At 42.8% G+C, this 21185-nt stretch overlaps 1 protein-coding gene across 3 annotated transcripts; it reads right to left on the bottom strand.

The window, feature by feature from the left end:
- Positions 1–458: 458 nt before the first annotated feature.
- LOC130385734 (calpain-5-like) lies at positions 459–18277 on the bottom strand. Of its 3 annotated transcripts, none has more exons than XM_056594399.1 (13): positions 18187–18277; positions 13357–13541; positions 12193–12324; positions 11521–11729; positions 10005–10197; positions 9535–9725; positions 8858–8935; positions 7831–8026; positions 7541–7663; positions 4179–4381; positions 3177–3298; positions 2557–2693; positions 459–1711 (listed from the first exon to the last, which is right to left on the bottom strand). In XM_056594399.1, the coding sequence occupies exons 2-13, from the start codon at positions 13519–13521 to the stop codon at positions 1529–1531; spliced, it is 1932 nt and encodes a 643-aa protein (XP_056450374.1). In that variant the 5' UTR covers positions 13522–13541; positions 18187–18277; the 3' UTR covers positions 459–1528. The 3 variants fall into 3 exon arrangements, with proteins under 3 accessions (XP_056450374.1, XP_056450375.1, XP_056450373.1); XM_056594400.1 differs by having other exon boundaries at positions 18183–18272; XM_056594398.1 differs by having other exon boundaries at positions 18018–18265.
- Between the last annotated feature and the right edge of the window lie 2908 nt (positions 18278–21185).

Genomic DNA, 21185 nt, shown 5'->3' with positions numbered 1-21185 from the left:
AGGAAAGGAAAGGAGGCACGAGCCGTCTCTTCTCGTCTGAATCATAAACTTTGATTTTCGGACTTGATTCGTCGGGATGGAGCAGGCGAACGCGTTCATTGTTTCGTCACGCGGTCCCCTGGGAGTCCCCTTTCCCCTGGGAGCGATTGCATATGTGTATCTATGCTAGCGGCGGGTGAAGTCTGCCCAACAGAGAGCTACATGCTACGTAGCTTGTCTTGGGACATCTGGACCCTCTGCCCATGTACAGCTCTCAACGATGAGCACAAAGGATGAACTTTAATCGGGCCGACTGACTTGTGCATCTGGTTACCGTGGTGACGCCTGTACATTCCTATCTTCTGAATGTGTGAACCAGTACACGTGGTGTGACGACTCCTCTATTAATGTGTATCAAGAGAACGCAACGAAAACAAAACAAAAAAAATGTTTCTTTTTAAATTATTATTATTATTATTATCATTACTACTCGGATATTGTCTAGCTTTGTTAAAACTGCTGATTCATCGGCTTTGTTCAGCAGGCCTTTCCCCCTCCCCTTTAAGAAGAAAACGGCGGGAAAGTGGGGTTTTGGATAAACTATTTTTAATTGTGGTTGAAGCAATAGACTTTTTGAACTTTGAATTGTGCATGACTGTGTCTTGAGTGTAAATCAAACAAAATATTGCAGTTTGGGACTGGACCGAAATAAAAAAGAGGAAAAGTGTTACTTGTTGGCTATCCTGTGTAGGCTGGTGTGGTTATTGGGCTTCTTGGTTTTCAGGAATTTTTATTCTAATTTGGGAAAAAAGGCAGCTACGGTACAATGGATAGAAAACATTGGCTTTATTCACATTCTATTAAAGACGTTTGTGTTTTGCCATAGACAGTGATACATAATAAAGTATGCATATACTTTGGCATTATCATAGTCAGTTACAAACAGCTTGATATGTTATTGAATAGGCATATAGTGTATGAGTATGAGCAATATCTATGGTTATTAATCTTTGTCTGGTAATATTGATGTAAAGACATTCAGGTTGTTAGTTAGTTCAGCTTATTGCCTACTTTTGTAAAATGTATTACAAAACAACTAATCCAGAAGGAGCCCTTTGGTCAAACTGCTACACATTCAATGGCTGTCTCACCGTCAGAGAGCTAGCTCTAGACGGCTACCCATAATAGTCATATTCAATTTATATATATACTCACTATGCAAACAGGGCACATATGTGTGAGCTAATCAGAAACATCCCGTGGGGTTTAACATTCGTTTCTTTGTTCCTCTTTAATCACGACTTTGGTAAACGCGTTGTGTAACGCTATTACAGCACAGACTTTTTCGGTGTAAGTGGCTGTGGACTTCAGAACAACATCAGAGACCATTCGTTTGAACACCCTATTCAGTCCAGCACTGTACCTGGCTTTTACATTCTGCTGTAAACTGCTTTCTCTCTCCTTAAACACACTCTCAAACCCCCACTTAACATCCCTGTCACGATCATGAGGCGATCCGATTGGGCTGGGGCATCGGCGGTTGCCGTGGTTACATGTCGAGGAGCTGGGTGGAGGTGACGATGCGCAGGCTGATGGTGCCGGGCATCTCGTCGGCCATGCGACCGCCCCTCTTCCTCAGCCTGAGCCTTTGGGGCTCTGTGGTGTCCTTGACCCCGCCCGCTAGGACCACCTGGCCCATGAACTCATCCTGCACCGGGTTGCTGTTCCACACCTTCACAGCCAGGGGGAGAACCAACACTTTTTTCGGGCTCTGATAAGGTGTGACAATCTGTTACGGATGATTCATTAGATCATTCCAATCCCAACCATTTGTACCGTTTGTATTAGCAAACACCATTAATCAACATTTGATGATGCCAATAAGGCAAATGGGTTTTCCAACCAAAATAGATTCAACAGACAGCTGAGAATCATGATACAAAGGCATAAGAATGCAATCAATCTTCATTGGGACCTATTGGGACCTAGCCCAACAGCTAAGAGAGAAATGTCATCTTATTTACGATATACTAAATTAGCAGTGAACTACCGATTCAGCTTTAAAGGATTTAAAGGAGCATGAAGGAGTTATGGCATCTTGATGTAGGAGGCCTACTCTAACCCAGTAGCTTTCAGCTGGGAGCCAACCACCCCACCCACTACTACGCCCAGCCCAACCCCATCTCACCTGTATAGTGAGGAGTTTCCACCATCTCACCTGTACAGTGAGGTGTTTCCACCATCTCACCTGTACAGTGAGGTGTTTCCACCATCTTACCTGTACAGTGAGGTGTTTCCACCATCTCACCTGTACAGTGAGGTGTTTCCACCATCTTACCTGTACAGTGAGGTGTTTCCACCATCTTACCTGTACAGTGAGGTGTTTCCACCATCTTACCTGTATAGTGAGGTGTTTCCACCATCTCACCTGTATAGTGAGGTGTTTCCACCATCTCACCTGTATAGTGAGGTGTTTCCACCATCTCACCTGTATAGTGAGGAGTTTCCACCATCTCACCTGTAGGTGAGGTGTTTCCACCATCTCACCTGTATAGTGAGGAGTTTCCACCATCTCACCTGTATAGTGAGGTGTTTCCTTGGTTTCTTCCGGTAGAAGATGGCCAAGGTCTCAAACTCTGGTTCCAGCGTGTCCTTGCGGATGACCGACTTCACAGATTGGCCCTCACAGTAGATGATGACGTAGGGGTCGGCTCCTACACAGAAAGTACCCACAGACTGAGCCTTACTGAACAGAACCGTGCTAAAAAATAAGAATGAGGTGAGGAGACAACACCGACGTAGACCATTGGTTCCCGGTTCAGGCTTGTGACCTTGTGTTTTAGGTCAGAAAAGTCTTGCGACCAAAACTTGCATCTTATCCCAGACGCAATGTTGTTTTATCATTATTGTTTTAATCAGCGTATGTCAGTAATATCGTTGTGACCAGTGAAAATGGTTTGGCGTGGTTAGCTAATGGCTACGACTCATACGGTCTGTTCGTATAAAAACAATCTTTAGGACCTTCAAACTACTTTTTTTTTCATCTATTTTACCCAAAAATGTATCTTCAAATATCTAGTGCTTATAATAAGTCAGCAATCTGCATGTGTGGGGCCCGCCCCCAAAGGCTGGGAAACACTGGTCTAACTCCCAATGCATGCACTGTGACAGAGAGGATCTCCAGAAGGAGCCCTGACCTCCGGGGTTGTCCTGGTTCTCCAGGCCCTCGGCAGCGTGCACGTAGAGGTGGGTGACCAGCTGGGGGTAGCCCACGAAGGCACTCCAGCAATGGGTCCTGGGCTTGTCCTCAGTCAGCTCCCTGGGGGGAACACAGAGAACCATGAACGCTGCCGTGATCAAGCTCCAGCCAAGGCACACGCTGAGGGGTGAATAAGGGGAGGTGAAGTCCTGAATAATTGGCAGGATTAACTACTTTTTAATTCAAGTACTATTTATTCATCAAGTCCTGGGTGGGCGGGACTTATTCAATGAACAACAAGTGATGGCTGCAGTGGCAAAGTACAGGTTTAAGGGAATTTATATATATCTAAACATCAAGATAGACTTGGAGATAACCTGGATAGCTACTGATGAAAAACTATTTATATCCTTTGTGGTATGGTCGTCTCGGGCTAGGTATGACTCGGAGAGTGGTAAATGTAAACACGTGGTTTATTCTAACAGAGACACAAGGTAAACAAGCTTGCGTTCTGGAGATGGTTCATGAAGCATCTCTCGAACACAGGTAAACAAAAAGTTTATATTGCGAGTGGGCAGAATGGTAAATAAGCCATGCCTACGTGTTCTAATTACCCAGGTAAACCTTTGGTCTGTCTTGGCTTTAGCGGCAATGGCAAAGTGGTCATGTTTGTAGTCTTTAACTTATCTACAAAATCATAAATCCTTATATGATGTTGTCCATTATGTGGAGAAGAAACAATTCATAACTCGTGTTATCTTGAAACATGTCATTAGAAGTAGCATAGACTAAAATAATTTACATCACTACCCAACTCCTTTCACCAGTAGTAATGGTCAAATATCATTCATTCTTTACCAGAAGTGTGTGTTAACTTACATCTATAATTTAAATGTCAACCCAATCTTGAAGTCATTAATTTCACACCACATAGGCCTATTGCCAATTGGATATATTGACTTTTAGAGACCTTTAGTTCAGCCACCTGGTGCACATTTACCTGCAAAACGCGTCCACGTCTGTGAAAACGCGGATCATATACTCGCCCAGAATCTGCGGTTTAAAGGTGGTGGGGAAGAGGACGTAGCGCCCCCTGGTGAGCATGCAGCGCATGAACACGGTGCGCGCGTTTATGTACGCGGACGTCTCCACGCATTTCTGTGTGAGGACGTCATGCATGCGATATTTTCTGTTCTCTTCCACCTTTTAAGAGGGAGAAAAAGAACAATACAAGCGATTGTACAGTCAATATGGGTCAAGATGAAAGAGGAAAATGGGTCCTTCGGGAGGAAGTGTAAACAATTTTTTCTGAAGACTCAATTTGGCTTCAGTGCTTAAATGAGTCAACATCATATCGTATAAATTATTTAAATAATCGATATTCATTTATTTAACAAAATAATAATCATGTCATAAACCCAGAATAATAATTTCATTCAAGCTTTTAAAATCGAATTCCCTTAGCCTGGAAACTACATTGGATTGTCCAACACATCCTGGTTAGGGTTGCATTCAGGCAGCGGTGAATTCATGTTGTGAACGTAGTTGTATACAGCTTAGTGTGCCCCCCAGTGGCAGGAAGGGGAACACCACTGCGATGCTGTTGAGAGATGACTTGTGTTGCCCATATAATGTGTTTAAGCTTGATCAACCCAAATCCATTTCATGATTATGGCTACATATGATCTTGCTAATTATAATCAAACTAAACACATTGCATATTGAATCAGATCTTTCCAAATCTGATTTGGGGGGGCACTTCTATACGTGGTCTTAGGTAAAATATGAGTCTGGTCTCTGGCCCTATGACCTCATATTGACCCAGTCCTTTTCCACACCAGCACATCTCTCTCTCTCTCTCTCTCTCTCTCTCTCTCTCTCTCTCTCTCTCTCTCTCTCTCTCTCTCTCTCTCTCTCTCTCTCTCTCTCTCTCTCTCTCTCTCTCTCTCTCTCTCTCTCTCTCTTTCTCTGGCCAGAAATAGCTGCAGACAGCTCTCAGTGCCATTTATTTTCCTCTCTCTTTTCACCTTCTTGCCTCCAGTCTAATCAGTGGAGGAACTTTCCTCTGACCATCACCCCAGATATGAACCCCCATTACAACTCTAACACAACAACTAACCTCTTTTACTAAAATGAATTGGCTTGGTGGGGCCTTCGTGTTGAAACATGTGCTTGTAGGGCTGTGTGCTAGAGTGATCTGTTCACACTTGTCCGATTTGACTCACAGATACTAAAAGTGAGAAACAAAAAGAGAGACTTGGTGTGCCAGGGCTGAGGAGGAATGAGGTTTCCTAGGGAGAGGTAATCTATATTTTTCCCACCTCATAATCAGGACATGTTAAGGACTTGAGTGAGGGAATCAACATCCATATACTGTAACCTAGGCTTATGAATACGTTGCTTGGCCAAGTCTCGTTTGAGAAACGTTGTGGGACTTTCCTACCAACATAATAACTACATTTACAATGGTCCTATGCTCAGGCAGTCGTGGCACTGTGATAAGCCCTATGCTCCGTCGGAGACAGTGCAGAAGCAGGATGTTTGACAACGTTGATATTTCACATCTCTTGCAGGGTCCCATACAGACAGGGACACTGCCCGGCTTTTCCAACTCCACTAACTGGACTTGGCAGCACACATACAACGCCTACAGAGCTGATAACAGCCCACATGGTGTTACTGAACATAACCAGCTCCATGCCCATATCGGAACCCATATCTCAAAACAAAGACATCACGTGGGGCCTGGTGGGCCTTTTAGCCTGTGAACACTGTAGATGGCCTGTTCTTGTGTTTGTATTGAGGTGTCGTTTTAGAGAATAACCAAAGACCTTCCCTGACAAAGAGGGGTTCATATTGTAATGCTATTGATCCAAATTAAGGTACAGTCCACATTTAGCATGTAAAACAAAGGGTGTGTTTGTGTGTCTGTGTCTTTGTGTCTGTGTGTCTGTGTGGGTTTTCTGAATGGAACTTTCTGCTGATATACATCTATTCTACAGCTTAATCAGTTTTGAATTATGACTGATTTGACTGATACTTGTGATACTTTAACATCTTATAAGCACTGGTCAAAACAGTATTTGGAAAAAGTAATCCAGGTTGGCATACACACTCAAACATTTAATGAATGTTATTTTTTCTGAGCTGTACCAAGTACTAAGTTAAATCTCAAGAGATTCAGAGATAAAGGTATAATAATGTGGGGAAACATCCATGTCTCGTCATAAAGATGGTCAAACAGTTTTTAATTTCAAAGGAGCAGTCCTTTTAAACCTGTATTGCTTTCTGCCGTTATTGAGCTTGAAACAATATGCTGGGCCAAGGGAATGGTTTGTGTAGAATCATTTAGAACTTAGGAACTGGTTGAATTATGAGGTTTCTTTTTCTGGTAAAAAAACGATCATGCTACATCTAAGTGTGATCGAAACACCGGCCAGTGCTCTGTGTTTGTTCAGCAAACAGTTTGAGAACACGAAATGCTGCCAAATCCATCTGTCTTCAGGGAGAAGAAAGCAAAATGCATCCCTCCTGAATCAATTTATGATGAATATTGGACCAATGGCCCAAAGCCCAGACAAACATTGTAGAACTCAAATGCTTATTTTGGAGATGTTTATTAAAATTACTTTCTACACGCTTTGACTGGACTAGTCCCAACATGTCTAGACCATTATCCATTGTTTTCCATGTCCAATTTAAAATGTTACAGCTTTCTTTCACTTACTAATAACTTAGCTTTATAACTGTGCTTGTGTATGAGCAAACAACACTATATTGTATCGAAAAGAACCCTTCTAAATACATTTGTTTCCTTGCTTTAAAGCTGCATAAACGAACAACTCTACATCCTAGAAAATGTATGTTACCATTTTCTATGAAAAGGGTGAGTGACTCATCCACATCCTCCCAATAACTGTTTCTATAGCCGGTTTTGTGTTTATTCTCCTCCGTTGATGAGGCGGCCAGCCCTGAAATCCCACCTCTATGACGCAGCTCATATTAGAACATAATAAGTTGCAACAGGTTTTTTTTTTTAAAACCACCCAACTCCAGATTGAAGCGAACAGCCTCTGCTCTGATTCATGTTAAGGCAAAGAATCCTGTTCTTTGTCCAGGAGATACAACGTGATGAGGACGAATGAGAGCACTGAAAGAACCTCAGCGATTGGTTAGAGATAGCGAGGTTGCCTATTTGCACATAGATTAGCAGTATTTTCTTATAATGTTGTAGCGAGCAGTTGTCACGATATCACAACCTTTCCCGACCACATGTTAGGCTTCACGTTTGGCAATCTCTCTGTTGTAATGGCGTGTGAAGTTTCCCCAGCGGGGGGATTAGACATAAACATGCGGCCCTACCTTGAACACACAGAAGCCCACGTAGAGGTTCTCCCCCTGGCCGATCTGTCGGTGGATCTTCATGTCCCTCTGCTGCAAGGAGATCAGAACCTCGTCCTCCTCCTTCGTCACGTCAAACAGGTACTGAAAGACAAACGCATTTAAATACAGTTAGAAAAACACAACCCTATGAGTCAAGCTGGATTCGATTTAGATATTTCACGCTTTGGCCTAGTTGCGTGATTCTCATGTGTGCACTTCGTACATGCAGTCATGCACACGCACACACATACACACACACACACACACACCTGTGGGTTCTGCAGGAAGGTAGCTTTGTGGTTGGCGCAGCCGCCGCAGCGGTTCCTCAGCGGCTCGGCGTGCTTGGTCCAGCTGCCGTGAAACACCACTTCGTGCCAGGTCTTTTGCAGGCTCACCACCGAGGTGTTGATGAGGCGGCAGACGTCGGACTCCGAGAAGTGCTTGCACCAGTCTGTGAAGGCCATCCTGTAGTTGTGAGGAAACACACAGGAGACACCCGGTTGGTCTGCAAGGATCGACCTGAACGAACCGCCGCACTGAGCGAGTCACCACCACGGACCGAATCACAACCTCTGACCGATTCACAACCTCTGACCGAATCAAAATCACTGACCGACCGAATCACAATCACTGACCCAATCACATCACTTACCAAATCACAATCAATGACTCAATCACAATCACTGACCCAATCACATCACTTACCAAATCACAATCAATGACTCAATCACAATCACTGACCCAATCACAATCACCGACCGATTCACAACCTCTGAGCAATCACAATTACCAAACAAATCACATCACTGATTGGATAACATTCACTGACCGAATTAGTTCACTGACATAAGCACATCACTGACCAAAACTATACAACAATTACTTCCATATCACAACCGCTCACTGAATAACAATCACTAATGAATCATAACAAACTACTTCAGATCACAACCACAGACCAATCATAAACAATGAACGAGCATGGTATGAAGAACAATAATCCCTCATAATCCCTGACCAAAGCAGTTTATTGAAAGTGCAATCACAAATGTAGTTATTAGACCATACTTCCCATTTCCTTTGGATTTAATAATATTTAACTATTAAATTATTCAGATACATGTGATTAAGGAGCAGGTAAGGGTTAGAGAAACTTGCTCTAGGATACCTACAAAAGAATACAGGGGACACTGAGGATCCAACCCACTAGCTTTCAGATGGGAGTCGGCAAATGTATCCTACTTGGTACATTTCAAAATAAAAGCATGTCTTAAATACAAAGTAGAGGGAGCGCACCAGAACTCTCCGTCATCCTCCACCGTGATGCCCAGGTTGGCTCGCTCCATGTCCCCCACCGTCTTCCACTGGTCAGAGCTGCATGGCAAAATAAGAGTTTGTCAGTCATCCATATCTAAAAGATAAATTAATCAAACAATCATAATGATTTATAAAGCACGAAATCATGGTTTCAAGTCACACTGAGGCCCATTACATTGATTCTGTGTCAGTACATTAGTATTAGAATCGGAAACTACGTTGCTTTCTGTTTTCGCAATGTTTTTATGATGCCTTTAGCATTTTAATGACTTACGTTCTCATCAAAATTTGACGGAAGGGCCACATTGTTTTTGAGTTCTGAGATTAAGGTCAGAATTCTGACTTCCTTTACTTTCTTAGAAATGCACACTGACCGAAGAAGTTGGATGGAAGCAAGTTACTTTTTGTTTATTTTAGTTTTTTGTATGAGTTTAAAGTCTGAATAAGAATTATGAAGAATTTATTCTCAGAATTATGACATCAAATCAAATGTAACCCTAATCCTCTTCCATAAAATGCAAACCGAAACAATTTAATCAATATCTTTCACTTTCACTAAACCAATCAAGACCCGACAACAATCAAGACAATTAAAAACAATACTATCAAATTTGATCGACCCCGCCCCCCTTCTCTCCAGGATTGGTCAACCTCACCTGTCACTCCAGTCTCCCCTCCACTCGATCTTGCCCCATGGGTTCCTCATGCGGATCAGGGGGATGGTCTCATTCTTGAAGTAGGCGACCAGCCCGTGGCCCAATCGCACCCTCTTCACAGCCGTCACAGAGTAGGCGTGGCCCTTCACCAGCCCGTTGGCCATCTTCAGCTCGATTTCATTTGGTCCCGCCTGGATAAAGTTAGTAAAGTCAAAATCGAAGCCCGGCCCACTAGTACGTCAAACAGCGTGAAATGCCCTTAACAGTTTAATTAATTATATTTTGGATTTCTCATTTAGTTGAAAAAGCCTCATAATAATGAAAATGGTAAGCAAGTTATTGATCAATCAACCGCCTGATTACCAACCGATCGGCCCTCGATAGATGAGTCAGTCGACCAATCAACTAATCGACCAACCCCTCTACCGACTCCAGAACCGATGGGCTGACGGTTTGCCAGCAGAACAGACCTTGATAGAGCAGCTGATGAGGCCTCCCCGTTCGAACACCTTGAGCAGGTCCTCAAAAAGATTTGCCTCCTTCTCCGGCTCCTTGTAGAAGGCCTCCTTCTCCAGGCTAATGCTCTCCGCCACGGCGCCGCTGAAGTCCACGATGGCGTCCCCCGTGTTCCCGCCTTCCAGGGACTCATAGCACCCGGACAGCCTGGAGACACACGGGAGAAGGGTCACAGAGGGGAACTGAAGAGAGGCAGTAGCTCAGGAGGTAGAGCGGGTTGGCTGGTAACCGGAGTGTCGAGGTGTCCCTGAGCAAGACACCTCACCCTCAATGCTCCTGACCAGCTGGCTGTTGCCCAGAGGGGTCGACTCCGCCGTCGGTGTGTGAACGGTGAAGGAATGGTTGCTAGTCGGTTTGGATAAAAGCGTAAGCAAAATCCCTTGAATGTAAATGTAAATTAAGGAGCTGAACTCAACCATATCGTCAGTCGCGCATTGATCACAATACTTTAAGATAAAGTTGTAAAGTTATGTACATTTAAAACGCTCTAACCATGATATCCCGCTGACTGCTACAAGTTAAATCCTTATTTAAAAACAATTTGCTTGTTATGCTACCCTTCTACCCAATATGGCACCGACTGCCCTCCTGGCCGTCCATTGAGGAGAGATCCCTCTTTCTGGGTTCCTTCCCAAGGTTTCTTCCCTGAGATTAATGGCCTAGTGTGAGTGAGTGCACTCTTAGGGTGCACTCACTCACACTAGGCCATCAGGGACTTGAGGGGCTAAGGTTGGGGGAGTAACATAATACAGCCTGTTTAGCAATTGGAACTGTGATCAAGTTTTATTAACAGATTGGCTTGATGTCATATCATGTTGCTTTCAGTTCTTTATTCCTCTGAGGGGTTTCTTCATGCTGTTCGTACGGGCGGGGATGTTCTCAGAACAGAGCCATACCACCCAATACAAATGTGTGTCCCTGGCTGACACATATTTACTCTTCATCAGAGTGGTCTGCCTTGTTACGTATTTTAAGAATCTAAGCTACCCACACATAGACCCAATGAAGCAGGACCAAACATATAAATACTATACATAGCCACAAGGGGAGCAAGACCTTATTGGAGGCTGCTCCAGCCACAGATAGCAGCACCACCTTTTGATATATGAAGAAGCCGAAGCCATTACGGCACCCCGGCCACGCCCACTAGGCCACGCCCACTTGACGGTCTCTACCTGTGCACTAGAGGTGGAGAGCGTCAGAGATCAATAGGTAGACGGCGCAGAAAGCCACCCGGGCCTAAACCCGGGGGGCTTGAAGTAGATCACGGTATTTTCCTCTCACACGCGTTAAATACAATTCCCTCCCTTAAGCTTCATAGTTTACCATACCGAAACATGCCGACTTTATAACGAATAAAGTCAGTTAAAAAGCAACCCGGGATTAGACAACTTTCTTCAAGAATATGCAACAGCCTGAACCTATATATTTCTGTTTGTGGAGTTGAGTGAAGGCCTACAGGCCACTGACTTGGCGTAGGCTTTCTCCAGCAGTGCGCTCCAGTACTCGTTGTTGGGTTTGGAGTGGCAGTAGATGAGTTCCCCATTGATGGTGGGCAGTCTGTCGTCCACCACCACGTCCAGCCATTCCCCGAAGATCCAGAACTGAAAGTGGAAGATCCCGGCATAGTTCTCGGGCCGTTTGGGGTCCCACTCTTGCTCATCATGGTCGGGTATTACCTGGAAGTGCACACACACACACACACGCACACGCACACGCACACGCACACGCACACGCACACGCACACGCACACGCACACGCACACACACACACACACACACAAATAGTACAGCAAACTTACTATTTGACCTGAAGCCCAAGTTCTGTTTTTGTTCAACATAAAGCTTCCCACAACATATCGGGGGTCAAGTATGTGGCCAACTGTTCACATGAACAGTTTTAGGTCCCATTTAGCTAGTTTCTGGCTAGTTAGTCCTATTGGATTAACACTAACTGTAGCACATTGCATATAAGCAGCACAAATACTGTCAGTTCTACGTAGAGCTAGGGGCTAGTCAACCCAAAGTCTTTCTCAAGATCAGTTTTTTGCATAGCTTAAGTAAGTCTAAGCCTGTGTGTAATTAACGTCCTCGAAAAAAAAAAAAGCCAACAGCGCGGGTCGGGTCCGCGGCTGAATACTACCTTCTTCCACAGCTGCGGTTTCAGAGCCAGGCAGGAGCATGCTGCGACGAACCAGCAGTTACCCACAAGGCCCTGGTGCAGGTCGTGCGCGCTGATGCCTTCTACGAACAGGTGAGGCTCGCTGCTGATCTCCTGGGAGGTTAGCATCATGAAGGTCAATAAGGTCCAGACGGTGACTCACATAACGCAAACATCATGAAGTGAAAGATTGTAGGTTTGTGTTACTTAGGTGATATACAAGTAATGGAACGAATCAAAACAGGAGGTACTCCTAATATAGAAGCAGCAAGAGATTCTGTTCCATCTTTTATTGTTTCAATAACATTGTTTGTTGGTTCATAAAAATAAAGTAAAAGGTTTAAGCATGGTATGATTATGATTGATAGGGAAGGTGAATGAGTAATAGCTGAAATGTACAAATATTGCAAGCTTTAATGATGTAGGCTAGGCGGGTGACGATAAGTGTTCTCTTCTAAGGTCTAGCCGGTTATATTCGACTTTTCATAACAGCAGTGATGTCTAACAGGTCAGGCTAGCGTTGTCACTATCACTTTGAGGGGATTGAATTTCTTAATTACTCCAGGGAACAATAAACAACCTATCCTTACTCATTGCAACTGCCAACAAATGTGTGACCCGGCCTTCAGGCTAAAATGGAAATACCTCGGGAGTAACATTCACAATATTTTAGCTCCCAGACAGCTCTCAGACAGAAATTTTGTTTCTTATTGGCAGGAGTATTGTATTTTCATGAAAAATGTTTCTCCCAGCCACTGTCTGAATGATTTATGATGAGAAGATAAGGCCTTACAATGATCCAAACAATAAAGACTAAGGATTAGCTTGAGTCACTAACCTTATTAGGCGGGGATACTTCCAGTAAATGGTGTATACTTATAATTTAAATATTATATATATATATATATATATTTTAGTTCTATATTTACTCTTTAGCAGAGACTTTCATCCAAAAAAAGTAACATTATTTATTTGCACATTTTAATGAGCAGGTAGGGTCCAGAGCATCCTGCTCCAGGATGCCCACAGGTAGCCTTCTTAAACTGGGGCTTCAAACCTAGAACCCTTTGGGAGTCAAACACCCCAACTAATAGACACTACTCTGTCACTCCCCGCCATATCTCCTCGCCCTGCCACCACACTCACCCCGGGCCTCTTCCACTCCACCCGACCGGGCAGGGGTTTCCGGAAGAACAAGGACTTGTCGGTGGTGGGGAACTCTGGGTCCTCGAACAGGGATTTGTCCTCGAGGCAACTCCTCTTCAGCTTGTCGTAGCTCTGGTTCTTGTAGGGCGTGGAGGAGGAGAACATGGTGCAGCCAGCGGAAAGGTCTGCGGAACAGTCCGGAAGAAGACGGTTAGCAAGGGGGATATGGTGTCTGCCTTATATAGACTCCCTCATCATGGGGCTGACCTCTGTCCTTGTCTTCCTGAGGGAGAACGACCAAGGCCTTCTGAAAGGCAATCATCTCCCCCTCTCCACCCCCCTTTCCCTGTCCTCTTGGTATCATCCATTCTGCACCCTGAGGAGGGAACATTCCAGAATGGACAGTTTGTAACCCGGCTGAGCCTGTCCTAAACTCCCAAACTTGGGGGTCATAGGGGAGATAACTGTTTATTTTAGTGGAAACTCTATGACAGCATGTCATGCTTGCTGAGATTTAATGAGTCCAAATTGGATTGCGTCCAGGATTTTTCTTTTATCCACTTTTATCTGTCTCGATACAAGATGATAAATTTCGACCCACTGATAGAAATAATATTTTCATGGGTCTAGTAGTCCAAATTATCGTATACCAAAATAAAAAGTAACTTTTCCTAAGACTTCTGCCGATAAGTCGTCGTTAGAGCACATAGAACAGACAAAGTTGTTTGAAAAGTCCAAACTAAATCACCCTACCACCTGCCAACATATATTCCAATAACTCACAATATTAACTTTGGTAGAAATATATGCAATTGGCTTTCATCTACAGCATCTTACAATAGCATGAATGCATACATTATAATCATGGGAAGCCCAAGAGGGAATCCAACTCCTAACCATGACTGTGTTAATGACTATCTCTCTGATGGAGCTAGAAAGCGAAGCTAGTCATCTAGCAAACGCTAGGGGTTAGACAGTGAATACAGTGGAAGGTCATTAAGAGCAGGTAGGGGGACAGTAAATACAGAGGAAGTTCATTAGGAAGCAGGTAGGGGTTAGACAGTGAATACAGAGTCAGGTCCTTGAGAAGCAGGTAGGGGATAGACAGTGAGGGAAAATTGGGGGAAAGTGGAAAATATTAGACTTAGTATCAGAACAAACCCCAGCTTCACGGACGTCAGCCCACCCTACTGGTACACTCTCGGTATTTTTACTCCTATTTCCCTGCCTGAACTCCTGAAAATAATTTCTAATATGAGAGTATCTTCTAGCCCACTAGATATTATGCCCACCAAGTTTTTAATTGAAATCAAGGAGTGTATTGGGCCCCACTTATTGACCATCTTAAATAGTTCACTATCTGCTGGCTGTGTCCCTGATTATTTTAAAACTGCCTGCATTCAACCAGTCCTCAAAAAACCTGGACTTTATCCCACTATCCTCGATAGCTTTCGCCTGATTTCAAAGTTACCTTTTATCCCTAAAATCCTGGGAACAAAAAGTCTCTGAGCAGCTGCTGGCAGTAATGGTAAACAATAGTGTCTTTGAAAAATTCCAATCATACTTTCGTAAGTACCATAGCACAGAGACCGCCTTGTTGAGAGTCACAAATGACCTTTTAATAAATTTGGACGCAGGCATGGGGTCTGTTCTTGTTCTGCTGGACTCAGCCGCAGCGTTTGACACCGTAGACCATGAAACACTTTTAAATAGACTAAGGGACTGGGTCGGCTTATCCGGCACTTCCTTAGGTTGGTTTTCGTCTTATTTATCTAATCGGATGTGCCGTGTCTCCATTAAGAACTACTCCTCATCCATTTCTAATATTAGGTATGGAGTACCGCAAGGGTCAATACTTGGACCTATTCTGTTCTCTATATATATGCTTCCACTAGGTGAGGTCATCAGGAGACATGGCATTTCCTTTCATTTTTATGCTGATGATTCTCAATTGTACCTACCCATCAAGCCCAACGACCCACATATGCTAAGCGCACTTCATGAATTCCTGAATGACATTAAAGCTGGATGGCACTACATTTTCTGGAGCTTAATTACAGAAAAAACTAAATCCTGGTCATTGGCCCCCGGCAACTATCCGAACAAATAATGCTGTCTACTGGAGACCTGTGAAAACTCATCAAACCTGTTGCAAGAAGCCTTGGAGTCCTCTTTGACAGTAATTTATGTTTTGAGCAACACATCACCAAGATTGTACAATCTTGTTTTTACCAACTCCGCAATATTTCTAAAATTCGATCAATTTTAAAAATCAGTGGCGCTGAAACTTTGTTACATTCTTTCATCTCCTCACGACTTGATTATTGTAACAGCCTTTTTACCTGCTTGAGCCAGAAAACACTCAAACGGCTACAGACCGAAGTCGGTCCAAAACTCAGCTGCCAGGCTTTTAACAAGATCTAGAAAATATGACCATATCACACCTGTCCTAGCGTCTCTACATTGGCTTCCCGTTTGTTTTAGGATTGATTTTAAGATTTTATTAATTACTTTTAAGGCTCTACATGACTTGGCCCCAGCATATATTTCAGAGCTTTTAGTCCCCTATGTGCCGTCTCGTAGTCTGAGGTCCTCAGGAAGTAGACATCAGTTCCTCCCAGTGTCCAGGCTCATAACTAAAGGGGACAGAGCTTTCCCCATACGGGCATCGAAGCTCTGGAATGACTTGCCTGAGGAAATGAGGTTGACTGAGTCACTGCCCATTTTTAAATCTTTCCTCAAAACCCACTTTTACCGGAGAGCTTTTCCAGATTTCATTTGAGCCTGCCTTTGTTTTTATCCTGTCTTCTTTCTGAAAATCACATGTATTTTATGCTCTTTGTTTTAATTGTGTTTTTATTGTTCAGCACTTTGTAACTGTGTTTTGAAAAGTGCTATATAAATAAAGTTTATTATTATTATTATTATTATTATTATTATTATTACAGAGACAGGTCATTAAGGAGCAGGTAGGGGATGGACAATGAATACAGAGACAGGTCATTAAGGAGCAGGTAGGGGTTAGACAGTGAATACAGAGACAGGTCATTAAGGAGCAGGTAGGGGTTAGACAGTGAATACAGAGACAGGTCATTAAGGAGAAGGGAGGGGTTAGACAGTGAATACAGAGACAGGTCATTAAGGAGCAGGTAGGGGTTAGACAGTGAATACAGAGACAGGTCATTAAGGAGCAGGTAGGGGTTAGACAGTGAATACAGAGACAGGGCATTAAGGAGAAGGTAGCAGATAGATATCATCTTGCTCTGGCGTTCACTCAGCTAGTCTGCAAACACTGGGAATCTGCAAGTCAAACCACAACCCTACCCTGCCCTGATGAACTTCTGTCACAGAGGAGGAAAAATAGAGTCACCCATCTGGTACCGCTTAGAGAGCACTGTTATTCAGACCACTTTTCATCCCTTGATTGATGAGGGTCAACGCCATGCAACGTGATTGTAACGGCAAGGGTGATTTGTAAAAAAAAAATGAGTCCCTGCCTCTCACACAGAAATTGAATTGGTAATTAAGGATTTTATTTTTTAACGCTTTGTAAAAGGTAAGTACATTGCAGTGGTATAACAATAGGAAATGTTGTGACTATAATGTATGTTCTTAAAACAAACTATTAATGTTGTGTCTGTGTTATCTGTATGTTTGAACACTTATGTAGCAATTAATTAATGAACAAAAATTGTATAGAAGGGAAGCACGTACAGTGTGAAGCACATACCACAAGGAGTTAAATCATTAAACAACACTGATAAACAATAGCCTGGAAAACTACAATCGGAGGAAAGTAAATCATTACCGAGTTTATCGCATGGACAACAAAGGAGAGGGAAACCAAGCTATTTCATTATGTCTGGACTAAGGTAGGGTGTTTCAAGGTGAGTGTACCTGTCTATAACGTCATACACTATCTATAACGTCATACGTCCTCGTGACTGGAATGTTTAAATTTTGAGACTGGAGATAAGCAATAGTCAAGTTTAGCAGCATTATTACTAAGCCATGTATTAGTAATTTTTATGGATATAGCATATATGTCTTACCCGATTTTTTGGTTTTATTTGGCGTTATTATTGCATTATTTTTGTTGATATTATAATTATTTGTATTATTATTATTATTATTATTATTATTATTAATAACATTATTATTATTAGTAGTAGTAGTATCATTAGTGTTAATACCATTGCTTTGCATTTATACTCTGCGGCCTACTGCTGTTTCCTCAGACAGAGATAACACGTGAATTTATTGTAATTGTATTGTATTGCATATTCTTGGATGTAGATATACAGATAAACGAAGAAAGGAGAAATGGTTGACATTCCAAAGCTCTCTGACAAGCGTGTCTCAGCGAATGTGTGAAGTGATATTTAAGGTGATACCACCAGTATACAAAACAATGTCAGCCCCCAACCAATATAATCTATCAATATGCAATCATCTGTGTAGATTATTTAAGAGTGATAATAAATCAAATTTCAAATTACCATTTGAAATTATAGTGTTAATACAGTTCTTATTCATTCATACTTAAGGTGATAGATGCTTAAAATACCAAAGCAGGTTTCACTGGGAGCAGTGGATTGAGATGCAGGGCTGAGAGGATTCGCCACACATGTAAAAAGCCTCGACAGAAACACTCAACTCACCTGTACTGTTCGCTTGACAACGCCCCTTTGGCGACAGAAAATATAAATCAATCAAAAACGAAATCTTTCTCGATAGCTTCCAATGTTAAGATAGGACATACAACCACCATTCTACAGTCCCGAAACAGTCTTAACACGGTCTACCTGTGAATGGAGTGCACTTACTCACACACAGTCAGCGCAGGACCGGAGCCTCTGGAACCGGTCCTGCCAGTCCTGCTCCCCGGTGCATGCTCCTCCCCTACGGCTGCGGAGGCAGTACAAACAGCCCCACTAGCTGAGAGGCGAGACGGGGGGCAGGGCAGGCATGCAGGTTGAAACTGAAACGACTACAGGTTCAGTTGTCAAGAAAAAAACTAAGAAAAAAGGCACTATAGAGAACCAGACGCAACTTGCCCTGATTATCCCGTCCTAGCGCCGGAATGTCAGAGACTACACAAGCTATAGTAGTTTGATAATGATAAAAGTTGAAGTAGAAGTGTGTCAGCTAGGTTTATTTTATTTTAATCATATTGCAATATTCCCTTTAGGCAACGCATGCCTTGTCGACACATGTCTATGTGATTTGAATGTTAATGTAACCGTTCATCTTTACTCATGTGACATATTTTGGATTCGGTCCAAATAGAAAAAGAAAAAGCCTTTCAAATACTTAATAAGCAAAAATGTATAGGTAACATGTACATAGTGTGTGTGTGTGTGTGTGTGTGTGTGTGTGTGTGTGTGTGTGTGTGTGTGTGTGTGTGTGTGTGTGTGTGTGTGTGTGTGTGTGTGTGTGTGTGTGTGTGTGTGTGTGTGCGTGTGTGAGTATGCGTATGTGTTTACAATGATAATGTTACTGTTTTATGTGAGGCTATGTGAACTCTGCCCTGCCCTGTTGCCTGGTGACGTCACCAGTGGGAGCATCCACACCTAGAGGCATGGTGTATACATCAACCAGTTTGCTTCAGTCACCTGGGTTGGCCGGTAGATTGCTCTAGTGGGACACGCCCACTTGCCACCCTGTCACAGGCCTGGATTGTAGAACGGCTGGTAGTGGCTTATCACACTCACACCTGGTGGTGAAATAGGGGGCCCTTTAAGGAAGTGATGTGATACATAACATCAAGTCGTAACTATGAGAACGTGTTTACTTGCGGGTGTTGGTTCGAACCACTCGTAAACTGAGCTGGTGTTACAGTGGTGTTAATACACATTAAGGATGTAGCTCATATTGGAACAGCCTCATCATTTGAGCATTCAAATAATAAAATAATTGTCTTTTGTAGACTCCAGACAATCTTGTTCCTGGGACAGGAAAGTAATTTCATTACTAGTTTATAATAAAGTTAGCCTATTCTTCTCTGACTCAATAATCCAATCCTGAAATTCATTCAGCCATTAGGTCACAGTTTGCTATGCCAAACAAAAGGAACAGGCTGGCTGGCTGACTGGCTGGCTGGCTGGCTGGCTGGCTGGCTGGCTGGCTGGCTGGCTGAATGGCTGGCTGGCTGGCTGGCTGGCTGGCTGGCTGGCTGGCTGGCTGGCTGGCTGGCTGGCTGGCTGGCTGGCTGGCTGGCTGAATGGCTGGCTGGCTGGCTGGCTGGCTGTCATCCTCTCTGTCCATCTGTCCGTCTGTCTGTCTGGCTGTCTGGCTCTCTGGCTGTCTGGCTACCTGTTTGTCGGTAGACTCTGAGGGGTTAGGGAGATTCTTAACAGAGGGAAATGATTTGGATTGCTCAATGATAACATTTCTCAAATGCGTAATAAACCTGTCTGTGTAGTATCATAGGCAACTATTACAGACCCTTCTTTTGTTATACTTCTTTAACCTCGATTATTATCCTGACCCTAACTAAACCACCTCCAACCTAATGTCTAAACTCAACAATCCCAAACAATATCTAAACTTAACAATCAATACCAAAAGTATATATCTAGTTTAGGTATCAGGTGTAGTTATGTCCTGTTCCAAACAGTAAACAAAACACAGACTCCTTTAAAGTTGAAGGATCGAGGCGTCTGTTACAAAATACTGATTGGATTCTTTATATCTACAGAAATGACCGAATGGTTTATGTCAGTAACATAATACTAAGAGGTAATGTGAGGTATGACTTCCAGTTAATGTCGTCTTGATTTATGAATCCATCAATAGATTGTGTTCCATTCTCCACCTGTAACATATGATGAATATGTTATCAAACATGCTAATTTAATCTTTAATCATTTGCAGAATCAATTAATCATTGTTAAAGATGCTGTAGGTAAGATTTAAGAGTTATTATTGGGTAAATAGTTAGAAATGGAGTAGGCATCTATCAGTCATTATTGAAGGAAATGCTTTGTGAGAATATCTGTTTTTGCATCTTTTCAGTGATTGGTTAGGACATGAATCTTGCTTGTCATTGACAGCTAGGACAATACAATGCAATGCAACACTTTTTGGGCTGTTTTCAGCTCTCTCTTTTCCCATACAATAGTTTTAATTTCCTGAAAGCGAATGGTGACACATAGATGTTCTACTTAAATCAAATCTGAACTTTTAACTTCATGTCATCCAACTTGAACTCTAATTTTGGAATGCTTAATTCTCATGTTGGTCTTATTCTATGATTAACTTTTAGGAACAATCAAGTTGAAAAGGATGACATGATTATCATCATTATTAATATTATTATTAATGAATAACGAATTTATAATTTGAAAATATTTTGTTAAAGTGCTTCTGGGTGAGTTTCGTCGAGATACAGTGAGAGTGATGGACACTGCTGCATGTGAATATTATAGGTGCCCATCAAGTAATGCAGTTGTCCCATCCTGCCACCAGGTGGCACGATGAGATAAAATGTTGACTATTTGCTAATGTTGGGCTATCCACGAAGTGCAGCAGATCGACAAAATCGAATATAATTCATTTTGACGTTTGTATTTGGGCACCCGTCTACCAAATTTTTACCCAGGCATACACTTCGAAATGAATATTGTTGAAAGTTTTGAGCTCAATGGGCTCATTCATCATTAATTTGTTGCTTTGGGTGAGAGAGGCAGGCCTATATTCTTCCTAGTATTTCCAGCTTCATAAGAAACAGGAGATACTGTTAACAAGGTGACTGGAGAGATGACCATACACGTTTACATGAATGTGACGATAGTAGAGGAATATCTGAGAACAATAAATAAATCATG

Source organism: Gadus chalcogrammus, chromosome 7 (genome assembly GCF_026213295.1).
Source record: "Gadus chalcogrammus isolate NIFS_2021 chromosome 7, NIFS_Gcha_1.0, whole genome shotgun sequence".
NCBI lineage: Eukaryota > Metazoa > Chordata > Actinopteri > Gadiformes > Gadidae > Gadus > Gadus chalcogrammus.
This window is presented reverse-complemented; position numbering and strand designations above follow the sequence as displayed.

Excerpts from the sequence above, each read along its gene's own strand:
- LOC130385734 (XM_056594399.1), bottom strand. The coding sequence starts at position 13,521 with ATGTTCTCCTCCTCCACGCCCTACAAGAACCAGAGCTACGACAAGCTG. Across the intron at positions 4,382-7,540 it reads TGGGCTTCTGTGTGTTCAAG|GTGGAAGAGAACAGAAAATA; the intron begins GTAGGGCCGCAT and ends CCCTCTTAAAAG. Across the intron at positions 2,694-3,176 it reads GAACCAGGACAACCCCGGAG|GAGCCGACCCCTACGTCATC; the intron begins GTCAGGGCTCCT and ends CTTTCTGTGTAG.